This window comes from Canis lupus, chromosome 11, assembly GCF_048164855.1.
Source record: "Canis lupus baileyi chromosome 11, mCanLup2.hap1, whole genome shotgun sequence".
In the NCBI taxonomy this organism is placed as follows: domain Eukaryota; kingdom Metazoa; phylum Chordata; class Mammalia; order Carnivora; family Canidae; genus Canis; species Canis lupus.
In genome coordinates this window covers 23,406,245-23,424,340 of record NC_132848.1, presented here as the reverse complement: position 1 = coordinate 23,424,340, position 18,096 = coordinate 23,406,245, and the positions used below count along the sequence as shown (strand labels likewise).

General features: G+C 59.1%; 1 protein-coding gene across 3 annotated transcripts in view; it reads right to left on the bottom strand.

Moving 5' to 3' along the window:
- Positions 1–12,245, bottom strand: part of KIAA0930 (KIAA0930 ortholog) — a 39,885-nt gene extending 27,640 nt beyond the window's left edge. The window contains exons 1-2 of one of the 3 annotated variants that reach the window (XM_072843569.1): positions 4,409–4,482; positions 3,713–3,774 (exon numbers count right to left, since the gene is read on the bottom strand). In XM_072843569.1, coding sequence (XP_072699670.1) covers positions 3,713–3,774; positions 4,409–4,467 — 121 coding nt within the window. In that variant the 5' untranslated portion in view covers positions 4,468–4,482. Of the gene's footprint in view, positions 1–3,712; positions 3,775–4,408; positions 4,483–8,687; positions 10,386–12,091 lie in introns of those variants that run through there. The other 2 variants (XM_072843567.1, XM_072843573.1) reach the window with 2 other exon arrangements.
- Positions 12,246–18,096: the final 5,851 nt, after the last annotated feature.

The following is an 18,096-nucleotide window of genomic DNA, read 5'->3' as shown; positions in this document are numbered from 1 at the left end:
CGCGTATGCTAGCAAGTTTTAAAAAATGAAACCAAAAAGCAGGCCACAAAATTGAACAGAAATATGTCAAAGAAATTGCTGTAAAAAACAAGGCCTAAGAGTGGAAGAAGTAAAGCAAATGCCCACAGCGGTGAGTGTTCAGGGCACTGGAATGACTCTTCCTGAAAAACAGGAAATTTTCTCTACAGCAAATCTACAGACGCCCCGTGAACTCTGACACCACTAACGGTGTGCACGGTGTGCCCGGCACTGTGCGAATCCGTCCGTTCCCCACGTGGACACCCCGTGCAGCAGGCTGTGTTGTGTGTACCAGGGAGGATGCCGCTGCCCAAGGTCGCCAGTGCTCGCACCCTCCCGTGCACACCTCACCTGACTGGGAGCAAACGTTGACCGAGGGCCACTCTCAGAGGCTGGGTGCTCTGTGCTGGGGTGGGATGGCTCCTGCCCCCCCGCCCTGGAGCGTCAGGGGGGCCGATTCATCACCGACTCACCCAGGGGTGCAGGCTGCATACCCCGAGTCCACACGAGGGGAGCTGCCCTGGGCAGGAGCACGAGCAAAGCCCCCTCACTGAGGAGGGGATCTTATGTAAGGGCCCAAACCTATGGGTTAAGTGGGCGAAGGCAGGGGAAGAGCCTCCAGGGCCCCGCTCGCTGGGGGTTGACGCCCGGTGTGGCCGGGCTAGGGGAAGGCCCAGGGCCCAGGATGCCCAGTGGGAGCCAGAGCTGGAGGGGATCCCACCTCACGGGACGGCCTCACGGTTGGAGGTTTCATGTTTATCCTCCAAGGCCTGGGGACCCCTGAAGGGTCTGGCGGGGAGGAGCTGAGAGGGGGTCTCTCTGCTGCGGGCAGGTGCCTCCCAAGAGCACGCCAGGCTCAGCAGTGGCCTCTGCCCCGCCTGGCCCCCCTCCCAAAGGTGGGGGGGTCAACTGGCCTCTCTGGGGAGAGTCCCAGGCAGCCTTGGCCCCGGGACACTCCCCACACCCCCGCAGCCAGGGCACAATGAATAGGCTTCTGTGGGGCTCTCAATAGGCCTTTCACCACCTCGTGCCTCTCAGGGCTCCTCGCTGGCTCAAGACCCTTCTGTGGGGCACAGAAGACAAGGCAGCTGCCCGGGGCGCCCTGGCTTCCTGATGAGGCTCTCAGATGGGAAGGACTGGTCAGACGGGTCCCCGAGGGGGCACTCCCAGGGCCTGGCCACGGCTCTGCTCCAGCTTAAGGGAAGCATGTGGGCTCAGTGAGGCGAGGTGGCTGGATCAGGAGAAGCCCGTGGCCCTGCCTGCTTCCCTGTCTTCTTGAAGGTCGGGGTTCCTTCACCAGATGAGCCAGGCCCCCCGGAGAGCCCCCAAAGTCTGCAGTGTGGTTCCCCGGCCTTTCTTCCCTGACCAGACACCTGTGCACCCTCAGCCTGCCACTCCCCCCCACTGTCAGGTCTCTGCCGTGCCCATCTCAACCCTACCTGTGTGTCACCTCAGCTGTCACCTCCCCCCCAACCACCCCTACACCATGCCTGACCCCCTTGCCACCTGCTCCCAAACACTTGATCCCACCCACCCGGTGCTACTTAACCTCATTCCACCTTCCCGAACATGCTGTGTGGTAAAGCCAGTTTTCACTCAGCTGATGAGGAACTTGAGGCTCACGCCTTGAGTCACTAGTCTGATGTCAACCTGCAAGTCTGCAGCAGAGCCATTCCTGCTGCCTTCCAGGCTGTGCTCATAGCCCCACGGCTGCCCAGCCCCACAGCTCCCTAACCCCATGGCTCCCTAACCCCTCAGCTCCCCAGCCCCACCATTCCTCAGCCCCACAGCTCCCTGGCCCCATGGCTCCCTCACCCCCTGGCTCCCTAACCCCATGGCTCCCCGGCTCCCTGGCCCCACGGCTCCTTAACCCCATGGCTCCCCAGCCCTCTAACCCCATGGCCCCTGGCCCCATAGCTCCCTAACCCGAAGGCTCCTTGGCCCCATAGCTCCCTAACCCCATGGCTCCCAGCCCCATGCCGCAGCCTCAGCACGCTGGTTCCAAACACCTAAGTGTCCCTCCCCATCAAGACAGGACATCGTGCTGGCAGGGTGACTTAGTACCCAGCGTGGGGCAGGACCCATGACAGCAGGGAGGCAAAGGTCAAACAAATAAATGCTTGACGATGACAAGCCTCTGGTCTTCAGCTCAGAGAACACCCTGGTGCTTTGAGCCTCACCCGAAGCCTCCCACGCAAAGACTTGACTCCTCCCTCCCTTCATGCGCACAGTGTTGTGAAATCCTTCAAGTGCTTTTACAACCCTCGGGTCACAGCTGGGATCTCCCTACTAACCCGCTTCCCAGGGAGGGAACCGAGCACCCTGACTCAGCTTACCCAGGAGAACCACGAAGGCCTTGGGACTGCAATCCATGCCAGGGTGGATCAGCACCGGCTCCCAGAGCCGCTCTGTGTGAGCTCCTGGGGTGCAGTGACAGACCCTGACCTCGATGTTGTCCTTGTGGGACGGGGCATCTTCCAGAGTGGTCCTTGGCCCTAAGTTTCCAGAAGCCATCCTCTGGACTCTCCCAAACGGCGATGCCTGCAGCGCCCCTGGGGCCCCACAGCCGACACTACTCAACACCCCACCCCGCTACCTGCAGACCCCTCCAGCTTCGACCCAGCCTGGGGCGGGGGGTGGGACAGGGGCCCAAGGAGGAGCTCCACACCAAGCCCCAACTCCCGGGGGCTGTGGCCTTATTCAAACTCCTGACTCACTGCTTTGCTGACACATTAAAACAAGGCCTGTAAGACGAGCTGCGGTTCTTCTGAGGAACCTCCCAGGGTCCCACAGACACCCACACCAGATGCCCCATCCCAGACCGAGCTGGGACTGGCCACCCTGGCTCCCAGCTCGCCCCACCCCTCCCCTGCTGCCTGGGCTGGCCTTCTCTTGGTCACCGCACAGGGTTCCCCCTCCTCCTGCCTCACCCCAATATGCTACACAGGCCGAGGCAGGTCAGCAGGCCCTAGTGGCCTAGGTCAGCCCCTCCAGATAGATGCTCACGGCCCACCCGCTCCGACCACAAAGTCCGTGTGGACACTACGACCTGGCAAGAGGACTGGAGGACACATGAGGGCATCCACTCGCTCGCTTCACTCCTTGCTCACTGGGCCAGGCTCAGAGCTGGGAACTGGATACGCAGCCTGACAGGCCACCCCCAACACCATGCACTGGGGCAGGAGGGACTGTCTGTCCTCCCCACAGCTGGCCCCCGCCCCTGCCCCCACAGGCTCGCAGAGCTCACCAAGGCCGCTGAGGTGCCAAGACGTAGCCGCTGACACGCTGCACGGAGCAGGGGTTCACGGGGGCGCCTCAGACAACCGTGCCCCCTCTGGAAACCAGGAACACCAACACCCCCACCCCAGCCCCCGGGGGCCCGCTCTCCTTCCCTCGTGGTGGGGTCACAGCCCCGTGCAACGCAGCTGCCTCCGCAGAGGGGCCCACTCCCGCAGATGTCCCCGCTTCCTGATCCCCCTCTCCTCTCCCGGCTCCCCTCCTTCACCATGGAAAGCAGGCGCCAGGGTGCTGCTGCTGCTGCTGGTGCCAGACCGAGGGGAGGCCACTTGGGGAGGAGGTGCTAAATGCCTCTCCCTGGGGAGACGGGCGTGCCTGAGGCCACAGCCTCGCATCCCTGAGGACTGGGCCCCAAAACCAGAATGCCAGCCCTGGGACTCTACACAAAGTGCCTCACCTCTCTGGGCCTCACTGGGTCCATCCATCAATGGGGCAAACACCTCCTTGGCCACAGGGTCCCTACGGAAAGGATGCAACGCGGCTGCTCTGGCTCCCACCTTGCTCAGGGCCACCCGACCTCACAGGCCTCCAGGGAAGGCTCCTGGGTGCAGCGCCTCCCGCCAGGGAGGACCGCATCCCCGAGCCCTGCCGCAGGGAGCACAGCAATCGCTCAGGACCACGACCACTCCCCACCTGCCCCCCCTCGCCCCCAGGTAGGAGGAATCTGGAATTGGGCAGGTGGCACCGTCCTGGCGTCACCCGAGGAGGTGGGGGACTGGGGGCTTGGTGGCCGTGAAGGCTGCAGCCCGGACGTGAGGCTGCAGCTCAGGGTGGTGGGATGACGGTTCTCGGTTCCCCCTCGTGGGGGGTGGGATGTACGATTCTTCCTATTTCTGTCTCTTCATGTTTTGCTTGTCATCCTGGGCTGACACACACGAGTGGCTGTGGGGTCATCGGCCCTGCTTGGCACCAGTGGTTCGGTTTAGGCAGCACAGTGTGGACTGGCGAACGCGTCCCAGCACCACGCTGACAGCTGTGCTCCAGGTCCACCTGCCTTCCCTCATTTTATACAGGAGGAAACAGAGCCAGAGGGAAGGGCCTTGCCCGCGGTCACCCCCACAGGCCCCCTGGATTCGACCCCGGGCCCTGTCACCTGTCCCGGGCAGCCTCCGTGACACGCTCCCCTGCCCTGCGTGGAGGCGGACCAGTCATCGGTCTTACCCTGCCAGGAGAGCAGACACACAGAGAGCTGCAGTGATTTCCCCAAAGCAGCGCAGCAAGCGGGGAAAATTAGATTCTGAACCTTCTCTGCCCTCTCCCCCGCTGTGTCTGCTGGCAGGACCCTCCGTGAGGACTGCCCCACTTAAGGGCCACCCCCCAAAATGATCACCTCTTCAGCACGTGGATGCCTGTCCAGTGACCCATCACCTGCATGACCCCCAGGGCAGGCTGCCCTCATGACTCAGCCCACCCTGAGCTGGCACAGCATCGGCCCTGGAGGGGAGCCCGGGGGTGAGGGAGAGGACGGTGGGGCCCTATGCAGCGTCACAGGACTGGGGCAGAAACGTGCATTGGAGCCGTCAGGAGCAAAGGTAGGGGCGCCGATTCTTTCAAGGGCTCAGGACACGGCCAGAGAGGGGAGGCTCCCCAGCACACAGGCTGGAGGGCAAACCCAGGCAAGGGGGGGGCCCTCCCTACTTAGCGAGGGAACACGCTCTTCCTCAGAGGACTCGGCTTTCCCCGCTCTCTCTGTCTTAAGAATCATTAGTATAAAAAGCCTTTTTCAAAAGTCAAAGCACCTCCAAAAGCAAAGGAGTTTTGCCTTAAAGATAAACAGTAACAAGGGGACCCCCGGGTGGCTCAGTGGGTGAAGCGTCTGCCTTCAGCTCAGGTCATGGTCTCAGGGTCCCAGGATCGAGTCCCGCATCGGGATCCCCGCAGGGAGCCTGCTTCTCCCTCTGCCTGTGGGACCTCAGCCTCTCTCTGTGTCTCTCATGAATCAATAAATAAGATCTTTAAAATAAATAGATAGGGGGATCCCTGGATGGCTCAGAGATTTAGTGCCTACCTTTGGCCCAGGGCGTGATCCTGGAGATCCGGGATGGAGTCCCAGATCGGGCTCCCTGCATGGAGCCTGCCCCTCTCTCTGCCTGTGTCTCTGCCCCTCTCTCTCTCTCTCTCTCTCATGAATAAAGTAATAAAATCTTTATAAATAAATAAATAGAAACTTTTAAAAAAACAAAGATAAACAGTAACAACCAACTCAACCTATAAGACAAAGAGTTCAAAAACCAAGCCCCCTCTTCCTCCTTTTGTCAACAGACATTCCTGTATTCACTGGTCATTCGGGGGAGGTAAAGAACAGATATTTTAAAAACACAAGCTAGCTGGGTGCTTGTGTCAGGTCACATGAGACACAGGATTCCCTTTTCCAAAGGAGGGGTCCCCCTCAGACTGAGCCAAGGCTTCTGCTGCCCAGTCTGGCCCAGGCAAGGGCTCCTCACCAGGCTGGGTGCCTCTGACCTCGGCCCCCACCCTCAGGGGCTCAACTCTGGATGCGCCAACCCTGCATCTGCAGGTCCAACAGCAACGTCCCAGCCCCCATCTGTGGCCAACAGGACCCTGGGAGGGGGGTGCTTGAGCCCTCTCCCCTCCACACGCCCCGGCCCTCCCACTGGTGGCCTCCAGCTGTCACCCATGCAGGGCTGTTCGGGGAGGGCCCAGTCAGGCATTCACTCTGGCCCTTGTGACCCACCTGTGTCCGCGTCCTCTCTGAGCCTCACCCAGCTGTCTGTGCAGCCACGGGGTGAGGCTGGTGGACTTCTGGAGCCTTCCTGTCCATCCCAGCTCCCCCAGGATGGGCTGTGACCCAGAAGACATGCTGCTGCCTGAACCCCAACAGGGGGACCCAGCCAGTTGCTGGGCTGCAGAATGAGACCCAAGTCGCCCTCGAGATGTAAGACCAGTTCAGGAAATGATGGCACATCTGCTCCACTCTCTCGTCGTCATTTAAATGACGTTTAGAGTTTGAACAGCACAGAGAGCACGTTAGGAGTTTTAAGTAAGAAAGTGTGACTAAGAAACTTTATGGACAGAACATCAAGCATTCTTTCAAAAGACTGGAAAATAAGACCTTGCAAAGTTAATAGTTGTCTCTCCGTGATTGGAATTGTGAGTTATTTTTTCCCACTCTCTTAAATTTTCCAGTTTCTATAATGTGCATGGAACATTTTTAATTAGGACAAAATTTGGTTTGGGGATTCTAAGGCTGATTTGTTTTTTAAGATTTTACTTATTCATGAGAGACACAGAGAGAGAGAGAGAGAGGCAGAGACACAGGCAGAGGGAGAAGCAGGCTCCATGCAGGGAGCCCGATCGATCCCGGGACTCCAGGATCACACCCTGGGCTGAAGGTGGGCACCAAACCGCTGAGCCACCCAGGCTGCCCCTGAGGCTGACTTTTTTTTTTTTTTTAAGATTTTATTTATTTATTCATGATAGAGAGAGAGAGAGGCAGAGACACAGAGGGAGAAGCAGGCTCCACGCCGGGAGCCCAATGCAGGACTCGATCCGGAGACTCCAGGATCGCGCCCTGGGCCAAAGGCAGGTGCTAAACCACTGAGCCACCCAGGGATCCCCTCTGAGGCTGACTTTTAACGAGGACCCCGTGTGGGCCTTCTCCTGCAGGGCCTCACGGCTCAGCCGGGATCCCTGAGCCTTCCCAGCTCAGTGTAGGAGAAAAGCATATAGAAGGCCAGCAAACACCACAAGGAGGGGACACAGTGGGGCCAGCAGCCTCCTGTGCAGGCCCGGGGGAGCCACACGACCCGGTGCACTCTGGCCTTGCAGAGACATCCCTGCAGTTGTGACCCCAGATCTCTCATCCTGGGGTTTCCCTCAAAGGACACAGAGCCCTGCCCTCAGGAGAGCCACACCAAAGCCTCGCAGGCTGCTCCAGTCCCAGGGGCAACAGAGGCCGGAACCCACAGACCTTAAAAATAGGCCCAGGAACCGAAAGAGGCACCGCTCCACTCCAAACAGTCACACTTCCTCTCCGAGGCACGGGCCCAAAAGCAGCTCAACTTTGCCATAGTTGGGTTGGAGGGAACCCCGGGAAACTGTCCGCAGAGAGTGCAAAGCAGGCTGTGCCCCAGAACGTGCATGCAACCCCAATTCCATGTGTGGGCCCCGGGCCAGATGCTCTGCGCCCTTCATAATAGGAGCCACAGCAAGGATCGGGCCTGTACCTGCCGAGTCTCATGTGCTCCTTCCTCGTGCTGCCCCGTGAAGCTGTCACTTCTTGCACAATTCCCATAACCCTAAGGACTTTGTCATCTCCACCTCACAGATGCTCCAGTCTTCCCTCCCAGCCACGTCTCCCACTAAAATCCCCACCACCCACCTCACCCCCAGTGATGCCCAGCTGCACTGCACCCAGCAACATGGTGGAGGGCCAGGCCAAGGTGCAGTCCTGTTTCCAGCTCACAGACTGGTATCGGTGCCTGACACAGGCAGGTGTTGAGCCAGGAAGAGAGGCTCACTGGAAGGCAGTTGCCCCCTTCATTCCTTCTGGCTCATTCCATGAACTCCCTGCAGGATGGTTACCGGCATCCAGCAGGTCTCAGCTGGAGCTCTACGTGCCCTTGGGTGAATCCATTTGCTTTCTGAAGCTTGCTTTTCTCATCTGCAAAATGGGGTGCCAATGGAAGCTCCGTCTATAGGCATTGCTGTGGTTCCCGTGCGCCTGGCACATCAGGCGTGCCGGGTCTGATGCAAGCCACCCCACAAGTCAACAGCGACAAAACTCCCCGAGGCCAAGCCAAGGAGCCAGCCACTTCTGCAGCCTCAACCGCCACGCAGCTTCCCTTCTGGCCGGCCCAGCCTCTTGTCCTCTGCCCAGGCAAGCCCTGCCCTGCCATGGCCCCCTCAGAGGCCACACGCTGCATGCACAATCCCCCGGATCCCTGTGGTGGCTCCCTCCTCTGCGCCCCTTAGGGAGCTTCTCAGACCACAACTTGGGCCCTTCCTCAATCCACCTGTGCCAGGTAGCTCTGCATGCCTGTGATGACCGAGCTTCCAGCACCCCGAGGACAGGTGTGGGTGGCATCCACCTCTGCTAAGCACTTAGGCTTAAATATATCCTGCCACTTCCCAGCCATGTGACTGGGGACGGGTCACTTCGCCTCTACACTTGCATTTGCTCATCAGGTAACAATACCTACTTTACAGGCCTAATTCAAGAATAAAAGCAAAGAGTGAACAAAACCCTCCTATGGCCCCACAGCTCTGCAGGCAGAGTGAGAATGCCCCAGGCCACCTAGAAGGCGGCCAGAGTCCAGGCAACGGCAGCTCCACAAAGTGTGCAGCCTACGCAGGGCCCATCGGCATGATGGAGGCCCCACACCCCCAGCGCCTGCCTGTCCGTGACTCACATCAGGTCTCCGGGCCAGGTCAAGTCCACACGGCGTCGCTGAATGTCGGTGGCCTGATAGGAGGTCTTTCTGCTCGGCAAGCTTCAGCTGATATCCGGGCCCATGAGAAAGCCCAAGCCCTGGGAGGAAGTGTCAGGCTACATCTACTTTTGGTCCAGATGTGTGCATCACACAACATCTAGGCAGTGGACCTCCTGACTCTCCCCAGCTCAGAGAACCTGGAGCCCCAAAGAGCTAGCTCAGCCAGCCAGCTTGGTTCACCTGTTCCCTGGGATCGCAAGCAGTCTCTTGCACATAAAACCCCCAAATGGTGCTCGGAGCTGCCACGGCCCTGGCTGCTTCCAGCAGGGTCTTCACTTGGGCTGTCACCTGTGCACCTGGCGGCTCTCCCCTACTCAGCTGCCATAAGGCAGGATGAGGCCCGACCCTCCTTCCCCCACCCCCAACCCTGGCAATCAAAAAATGCTTCCAGCACAGACGCTGCTGAAGAAAAGCCTCAACAGCCAGGTTCGGATCTACAAGGTGCCTTTCATCGTGACAGCCGAGTGACAATCCCTGTGTGGGGGGACCAGTCGCTCTCTCCCATCTTAGACACTGTGACTCAGAAGTGACAACAGTGTGTCTGGGGTCAAGCGTCTCCAGCAGAGGCTCCCTGACACCTTCAAAACAACCTCAGAGAACATGGCATGCTTCTGAATGACCTCAGCTTTAATTACATGACAGCGACAATCTGAGAGATTTAAATTCCTAAATCTAACAGGTTGTCACAGCTGTCAAGCAGAGAAGAAAGGGTGAAGGGATCCGCTGCCCATGTAAAAGCTCTGGCTTTTTCTGGGTCTCGGGCCAACCACTGGGCCCTAACTCTACTTTGGCATAAGGTCACATTTCTCACCTGATAAATGCAAGATGGACCAAGTGAGCCCCGCTAAGAGGCTGAGATTTCACTCTCCATTGACACCCTTGCCCTTAATTTACTAGTCCAGAAATTCTCCCATTTGTCTGCTAAGTGGTCCCTGGGCACCTGCTTTGCACAGGCACTGTGCTGGGCACTGGGGAGACATGGACTGGCCATGCCCTGGAGGGGCTCACTTGCTGACCGGGGAGACAGTCACACAGACCATCACGATGCCAGGACCAGCCTGACCAACCAGCAGACATGCACCGGGTGCAAAGAGCCCAGGTAGCGGGACAGGAAGTAGCAGCACTGGAGCTGAGGCTTGAAGGGACACCTGTAGGTAGGTATGTGTGTGGAGCAGAGTAGTAGGGGTGGCTTTCCAGGAAGAGAAGATGAGAGGCCCAAAACACAGGGCATCAGAGCACTGCAGGGGCTGAGGTCAGGGGGATATGGGACGGGGGTGGGGGGTAAGACAGGAGACCTTGTGTGGGAGCCAGGAGAGGACACGGTAATTACGGGGCATTTCTCTTCCCCAGATGCAGCACAACAGGCACAGCGAGGCCTAGTGGGGGACATCTGTGGGGCAGGGGAGGGACAGGGCAGGCTCTGGGGTCAGACTGGCCAAGGGTCCATGCCAGCTGTGCCACTTCTTCACTGACCAGCTCCGGGCAAGTCTCTCTGCTCCCTGAACCTCCAGCTTATCTGTGACATGGGGATGATAGTCCTCTCTGGCAAAGTCAGAATCAAATTAACAGAGCACACGTAAAAGCACCTGGCACATAGAAAGCGCTCTGCAAACGTCAGGTCATTACTGTCCTTAGGGAATGGCCCTGCAGACTCCTTGGGACAGGGCCTAACAGGGAAGAGAAGGTGCTCAGAGATCAGACAACAGTGAGAGCACAGTGAGAGCACGCTGCCAGGGAAGTGGGGAGGGGCTGCCTGGAGCTCCTGAGCAAGCAGGGCCCAGGGGCCTGGAGCAGATGGTCCCTCAGACCCCTCCCATTTCAGACATCCTGTGCCAGGTGGCAGGTGTGCCTGCCAGGCTGGCACACGGCCTGGCACACAGTAGGTGCTCAGTGAACGTTTGCTGAATGAACTAATGAGGATCCTTCAATGTCTGCTCACAACTAAGCCCTGACACCTTTTCAGAAAAAGGCACCAGAGAAACACATTTCCTGGTCCATCCTTACTGGGCAGGCACCCCCACCCCTCACTGCAATGCCTGCTCAGGAGGAAATTCCTGGGGCAGGCGGGGCTGGGATCTGCACCCTGAGGGCACAAGGTCTTAGGCTAAGGTTAGTGTACCTCCTACAAAAAGGACAATTCAAAGTTATTTTCTCCAGGGCGTGGCCTGCTCAGGGGCCTGGAACCCCAGGGCTGCCACTTCACTTCCCTGCTGTTGTGTGACCTCAGAGGGGGATCTGGTGGCCCTTGGGGACTCCCCAACGGTGAATGATGGGGGGACAAGTAGAATCTCTAAAGCTGACATTCCCTCCTTCACAATGCTGTCACCCCCTCAGAAATCCCCTGCTCAGACTGGGGTGAGGGTGGGGCGGGGGTGGGGGGCGGCTGACAATGTGGCATGAAATCATTCCCGCACCAAGAAGGGAGGGGTCCTTCCATCCATGGATAAAATGATAAACCCACACTACAGGGGAGGGGGCTCCTGGGCTTCAGTCTGGGCAGGATGCATCCGCAGCCATTACCTCACACCCAGCCAAGCAGGGAGACCCCACCCACACCTAAGAGTCCCAGGCTTTTCCAAACAATACCAGGCACCCCCACCCCGCCCCACCACACCTCACCCCACAGCAGAGGTATGACTTAGGGCCTCAGCTGGGCGGGAGGCAGCAGGCCTTGCTCCGGGTGCTAAGTGGGTGGATTCAGGGGGCCAAGGCCCAACAGGTCCCCAGTTGGAGCTAACGGGGAGGAGGAAATGGCAATGCGGGGAGGTGCGGGAAGACAAAGGCTTCAGGAAGCCGGGGACGTGGCCACCGCACGCTTGCAGGGAGGTCTGGCCAGGGCGCCCTGGGGGGCTGCCCCCACCCCGGCCGCGGGCTCGGGGTCTCCCCAGATCCCACGAGCACACTCCCTGCCGCGGCACTGAAGCCCCCGGGAGGGACCTGGCACCAACACGGCGGGGAAGGTGAAGGATGAGCAGACGTGCTCGAAAGGACAGACAGAGGGAGACGCCGAGTGACCCGGGAGCGAGGAAGAGCCCCAGGAACATGAGTGTGCGGAGCCGCTCTTGGGACCAAAAGCAGAGACCAGGACACAGGGACACAGGAAAAACCTGTACGTGGAGAGCTGGGGGCGCCTGGAGGAGGCTACGGCACGCAGAGACAGAGAGAGAGACGCGCACAGAGACACGCAGAGACAGACGCGCGCAGAGAGACGCGCAGAGACGCACACGGAGAGACGCGCAGGGACGGAGACGGGGAGACGGCGCAGGGACCCCGGGGCGCGCGACCCCCCGGCGGCCCGGCCCGGCCCGGCCCGCCCCACTCACCGAGGCCGCAGACCTCCCGGCGCAGGCTCAGGCGGCCGCGCTCCTCCGCTATGGCGCGCAGCATGCGCTGCAGCGAGCGCTCCTCGGCCTCGGCGCCGCCCGCAGGCTCGGGGGAGGCGGCGGCAGCGGCGGGGAGGGCGGGCGGCCCGGCCCGGAGCCCCGCGGGCGCGGGCGCCGAGGCGCAGGCCCGGCCCGGCGGCCGCGCAGAAGCCATGCCGGGCCCCGGCTCATCGCCCGCGCCGCGCCCGCCGGGGCCCCCGCGCCCCGCCGCCCCCGCCCCCGCCCCCGCCCCCGCCCCGGCGCCGCCCGCCGCGAGCACCAGTGAAGCCACAATCCGCCTTTGTGCGCGTCGCCGCCGCCGCCGCCGTCCGTCGCCGCCGCCGCCTGCCGAGCCCGGCGAGAGAAGCGCAGCTCCGCGCCGCCGCCGCCGCCTCCCGGCCACCGCCCGCCCCGCCCGGCGCGCCCCGGCCCCGGCCCCGGCCCCGGCCCCGCCCACCGGCCCCAGGCCCCGCCCCGCCCGGCTCCGGCCCGCGGGGCCCCGCCCCCGACGCTGCTCGCCCCGCCCCCTGCTCGCCGGGCCCCGCCCCCGACGCTGCTCGCCCCGCCCCCGACGCTGCTCGCCCCGCCCCCTGCTCGCCGGGCCCCGCCCCCGACGCTGCTCGCCCCGCCTCCTGTCGGCCCCGAGGCGCCTGGCCCCGCCCCGCCCCTCCCCCTCCAGCGTCGGGCGGGCGGGATCCCGTCCCCACCCCCACCGGACCGGGCCATTCTGGCTCCGCCCCCCTCCGACACCAGCCACATTCTTCCTCAAACGGCTGTCGGGCCGCCGCCTCGGCCTCCCGCGCGGTGCCTCCTGACCCTCCGTGGCCCCCGCCCCTACCTCCTGGAGGCTCCAGCCCCGCAGCGTCCCGAGACCGATCCCCGCCCGCAAGCACCGTGCAGCGGCTCTGCGGCTCTGAGCCCCTCCCATCGCCCCTTCCGGGCCTATTCCCCGCCCCCTCTGCCCTCCTGCACCCCCCCACACCCCCGGCCCCCTCCGGTCCCGCACGAGAACACGTTGTCACCTGCTCCCCACATTGCTACACTCCTGGTCCGGGGGCAGGGGCCGGTTTCCGCGCGGAACATCCTCCGCAGATCCCAGGGAGAGCTCACCCCCTCCCCGCAAAGAAGTGTCAGAGGGGGCGCGATGCAAAGCCTGCCTCCCGCGCGCGGTCCTTGACCCAGCGCAGGACAGGGTGTTGAGAAAGGCTCTGAGCCTCAGTGTCCTCGGCGGTGCAGCGGGGGTGTGTCCCTGAGTGTGGGCTACTAGGAGCGCCCCAGGGTTAGGGAGCTATGAGGTCGGCTGGGCATGTGGTCCTGAGGAAGGCGAAGGTCCAGCCGGGCGCCCTTCCTGCGCCCACCTCAGCTGATAGGGGCAGGCCCGGGGGGAGGAGCAGCCTGAGGCCTTCCTGGGACCCACACCTGCTAGTTCACTTCTGGAGCAGGTGGCAATGGAGAGTCAGTGTCTGCGGGGGTGGGTGCTCAACTCTGACCCATCTGGAAAGGTCCTGCCTCCAGCCCTCCCCCCCACCCAGGACCGTTGACCCTTGAACATCCCCGGCAGGAACTGTGGTGGTCCACCAATCTGCAGGGTTTTTTTCCCAGAAATACAGTACAGTACTCTAAATGTATTTTCCTTATGATTTTCTTGACAACATTTTCTGTCCTCTGGCTTACCTTACCAAGAATACAGCATGTGATACACACACAAACACAACACAAAATATGTGTTTATCGTCTGCATCATGAATGAGGCTCCAAGCCAAGAGCAGGCTGTTAGTAGTTAAGTTTTGGGGGAGTCAGAAGTTATACGGGGGCTCCTAGAGTCTTGTTCGAGGGTTACGGTACTCTTTTCCCCCATCCTTGTAAAACGTGTTCCCTGATTTCCCGCGGGTCCCAGTGTTACCTCCTCGCAGGGCCTTTCTGACCATCTCACCTGCAGCCCCCCCCCCCACCTGCCCCCGGCCCTCCCTCACCTATCCTGCTTAATTTTCCCTCAGCACACAGCACTCCCCTCCTCTGACCCCACACTGCACAGCTGTGTATTGTGTCTGGTCTGATTCCTGCACACGCAGCTGAGTTCCTGGCATCTAGAACACAGTCAAGTGCGCAATGGACATCCTGTAAATGAATGTGGGGTGAGCAGAGGAATGGATGAGAGAGCTGGGGCCACAGGGCAGGAGAAGAGCGCAGAGGAGGAAATGGGTGGTCTGGACCTGGCTTCAGGCCTCACCGCCAGTTTTGTGCACTAGGGTGGAGCATCTCAGAGCAGGGCCCAGGTCTGGCCCCTCTGTGCCCTCAGCACTAGGCATGATGGGTGGGCGTGGGGGGAAGTAATGAAGCAAGTGGCTGGTCATGGGCTTGTCTCCCTCTCCTCTGAGCCTGTGTCCCCACCTGTAAAATGAGGTCGCCGGCCTCCAGTTTGGAGCCTGGACACCGGGGCTTCCGGCTGGCAGAAATGGGAAATGAGACTTGCTGAGGGCTCGGAGACTGGCCAGTCCAATGGCCATGTCCCTGTCTGTCTCCCCAAACTCCTCAAAACCCCCTGCCTGCCCCCCACTGCCTGCCCTTTGCTCATGCTGTTGCCCATGCCTGAAATCCTCTCGTCTCTGCCAGGCTCAGGCCCGTGTTGCCGGGAGGCCTCCTGGTTAGGCTTGGCCAGGGCATTTGTGTTCTCATCCGCTTCAGAATCTCCACCCGCACACACGGCCGCCTCCGCAGACTCTGTGCCATAGAACCACCGTCGCAACAACTTGTGCTATTCTCCCCGCTATCCAGCCCAGGACAGGTGCCAGAAAATGTTGAATGAAAAAATGAACATCACTTGCCCCCCACCCCCAGTGATGAACCACTCAGATCCCCAACATAGGGAACTCTTTAACGTCAACAAAGGTAGCATTATATTTTGCACTTGAAGTGGGCATGGGGCAGGTTCTGTTTCTTGATCTGGGTGCAGATTATATGGTCAGTGTACAAAAAAATCAAGTTATAAACTTTTCTGCATATAAATATTCAGAATATAAGAATTAAAAATAGAAGATTTAAAATCCTTGAAAAATGTTTGGTTTAAGCCTCATTTCCTACGACAATGAAAATGTTCTTTTCTGCGAATAAAATGAACTGCACTTTCAGAGAGGCCACTGAGGGAGAAAAAAAATGTGTGTAGGCAAAATAAGGTCTCCCAACGATGTCCAACCCGAATCCCTGGAGCCTGTGACTATATGTTACATAGCAAAATGAACTTTGCAGATGGGATTAAGGGCATGGACTTTGAGATGGAGAGATTCTCATGGATGATCCACAGGGGCTCAATCTAATCACATAAGTGCTTAAAATTGGGGATTTCCTGGCCACAGTCGGAAAGACACGTGACAGAAGAAAGACCAGATAAATACATTGTTCCTAGCCTTGAAGGCGGAGGAAGGGGCGACAAGTCAAGGAATGCAGGAAGCTTCTAGAAGCTGGAAGAGTCCAGGAAACAGATTGCCCCCCATAGAACCTCCAGAAAAGGAACACAGACAGCCCTGCCTGCATGTTGATTTTAGCCCAAAGTGAGACCCCCGTCATACTTCTATGGAACTGTAAGATAATAAGACTCTTATGCGGTTTTATTTGGGGCACTTACGTCGTTAGTCATGGCAGCGATGGAAAAACAATGAGCGACCCCGAGATGCAGGGAATCCCGAAAGCCCATGACCAAAGCACCTCTTTTCCTGAGTTCATTTTTGCAGACGTCTAGCGCTGGAGCATCAATAAGGCAGAGGTTGGCAAAGGGAGAAAAATCAACCACAACCCATTTGCTTTAACAGACCAGTTGCCTCACGTTCCTTCGTCCCTGGCTCCGTGCGCGTGAACACAACTCTTGTCTCTGGCTCTGGTGTTTGGGGCTGAGCTGGTTCAGAGGGCCGATCGGTGCTAACAACAAATGCTCCCAGAGGACTGCTCTCCCGGTTCTTATGCGGCCAAGAGCCCCTGACCACCAACCTTCTTTTCTCGAAGCTTCTGTTGACTGTGTAGTGGTGTGTGGATGGGCCCAGGGTGATGGCTGATATATTCCCTCCTGCCCTTAATGTTCCATGAACCTGGGACACCTGGGGGGCTCAGCGCTTGAGCGTCTGCCTTCAGCTCAGGGCATGATCCCAGGGTCCTGGGATTGAGTCCCCCATCGGGCTCCCCGCAGGGAGCATGCTTCTCCCTTTGCCTGTGTCTCCGCCTCTCTCCCTGCATCTCTCATGAATAAATAAATAAAATCAGGGGAAAAAAATGTTCCATGGACCTGTAGCTGGACTCTCGATGGCTCATCTTTTCTCTGGGGCTAGGTCAGGCCAGCACAGCCCCCTACCCCGTGGATGGATAAGCACAAGATTGGCAAGGGGCAGGTTCACTCCAGAGAACCCGTTGAGATACCTCTCACAGTCATGTGCTTCCCGGCCCACTTCTCCCTCCTAACCACTCACAGTTTTCCTTTTGCTGCAATCCCTTGTCCTAGGCCTTTTGTTTCTCTGGAAAATTAAACCCAACCACTCCCAGATCCAGATTGCAACATCTCCGGCCACAGTGGGGTTCTTCCCAGCTTTTCTCACCTGCTACACCACCCCTAGGAGGTTGGCACACCACTCGAGGGGTTCACCGCTCCCTTTCTTTCCACCATCCACCCGACACCCACAAAATATTTTCTCATCCTCGCTGTTGTCAGAAATTCCACCTTTAGTACTCCACTTCTTTAAAACAGATCCCTGCTAAAATTCCCCTGGAGGGGGTAACCTTAAAGTTATTTTAGGCAGCAGCACTGTAGCAGGAAGAAAGGATTCAGAGAGTTTGAAAGAGGACATGCCTGATGGGACTGGGGGTGGGGACCGTCCTCACATTTCTTGAGGAATTGCTTTAGGCAGGAAGCTTCCCGATTGTGGACAAGTATCGTGTTGCCTTCATGTGTGAGCTCAGACAAGCATAACCTGGAGAGGCTGAGGAATGCTCAAAATCCCCCCGCATGTCTGCGAGATTTGAACCCTCACAAAACAGGGGACAGCTACACACACACCGTCTAGCATCAACGCATCCCTTTCCTGGTTTCAGGAAGGAAGGCCCACTGGAGAGCAGACGCAGGGTGATGAGCTTTGAAGGAAGACCCACTTCGTGGAAGTGCAAGGCCATGGGGTGCTGCTGGGAAGTACAATTGCACAATTGCAGGCCACCCAGGGACGAGGGGGCAGGCTGTGCTCGGTGCGGGCAGGGACGAAATAGGGAAAGAAATTTCACCATCTGGAGGGAGACCTGGGACCGACAGTTTGAACTTAGTCTAGTCCCTTCTGCTGCAGCGCCCTGGGCCTCCTGTCTGTCCATAAGGACGCGCAGAACCAGATGCCCTCCTGGGCCTCTCCAGGTGGGGTGGGTCAGGGGGCAGAGCTGGAGACCCTGTCCCCCCTTCCCGATTCCCCCGGGTTCCTGCTCCCAGAGCTCCTGCTCCCCAGAAGCTGCTCCCCCCGTGTGTGAACACACGGTCCCTGCCCCCTTGGGCCAATGGAAACTATATTAACAACCAACATTATGTACTATTCGGAAACACAAAAATAAAATGGCAAAATGCAAATTAAGAGATGCTTCATTAAATACCTATGAGACGTATAACCTCACATCATCTCTATTTTTCTGAATATTTTCCTTCTTTCTTTCTTTATTGGGGGAGGAGATTGAATTGACAAGCAGACTCCACACTGAGAGCGGAGCCCGACCTGGGACTTGATCTCACCACCTCGAGATCACGACCTGAGCCGAAATCAAGAGTCAGTTACTCAACTGACTGAGCCACCCAGGCGCCCCTCTTCTTTCTGTTTGGTTTGATGATATTTATAAAAGTTCCACTACATTTGAGAACACTAGAGGGTGGGGGGGTTAGATTTTTCTCCGCTCACAAGGACTCTGAGAATGCCGAGGGGTCGATGGGAAATCAGAAATTAAAGATACTGATA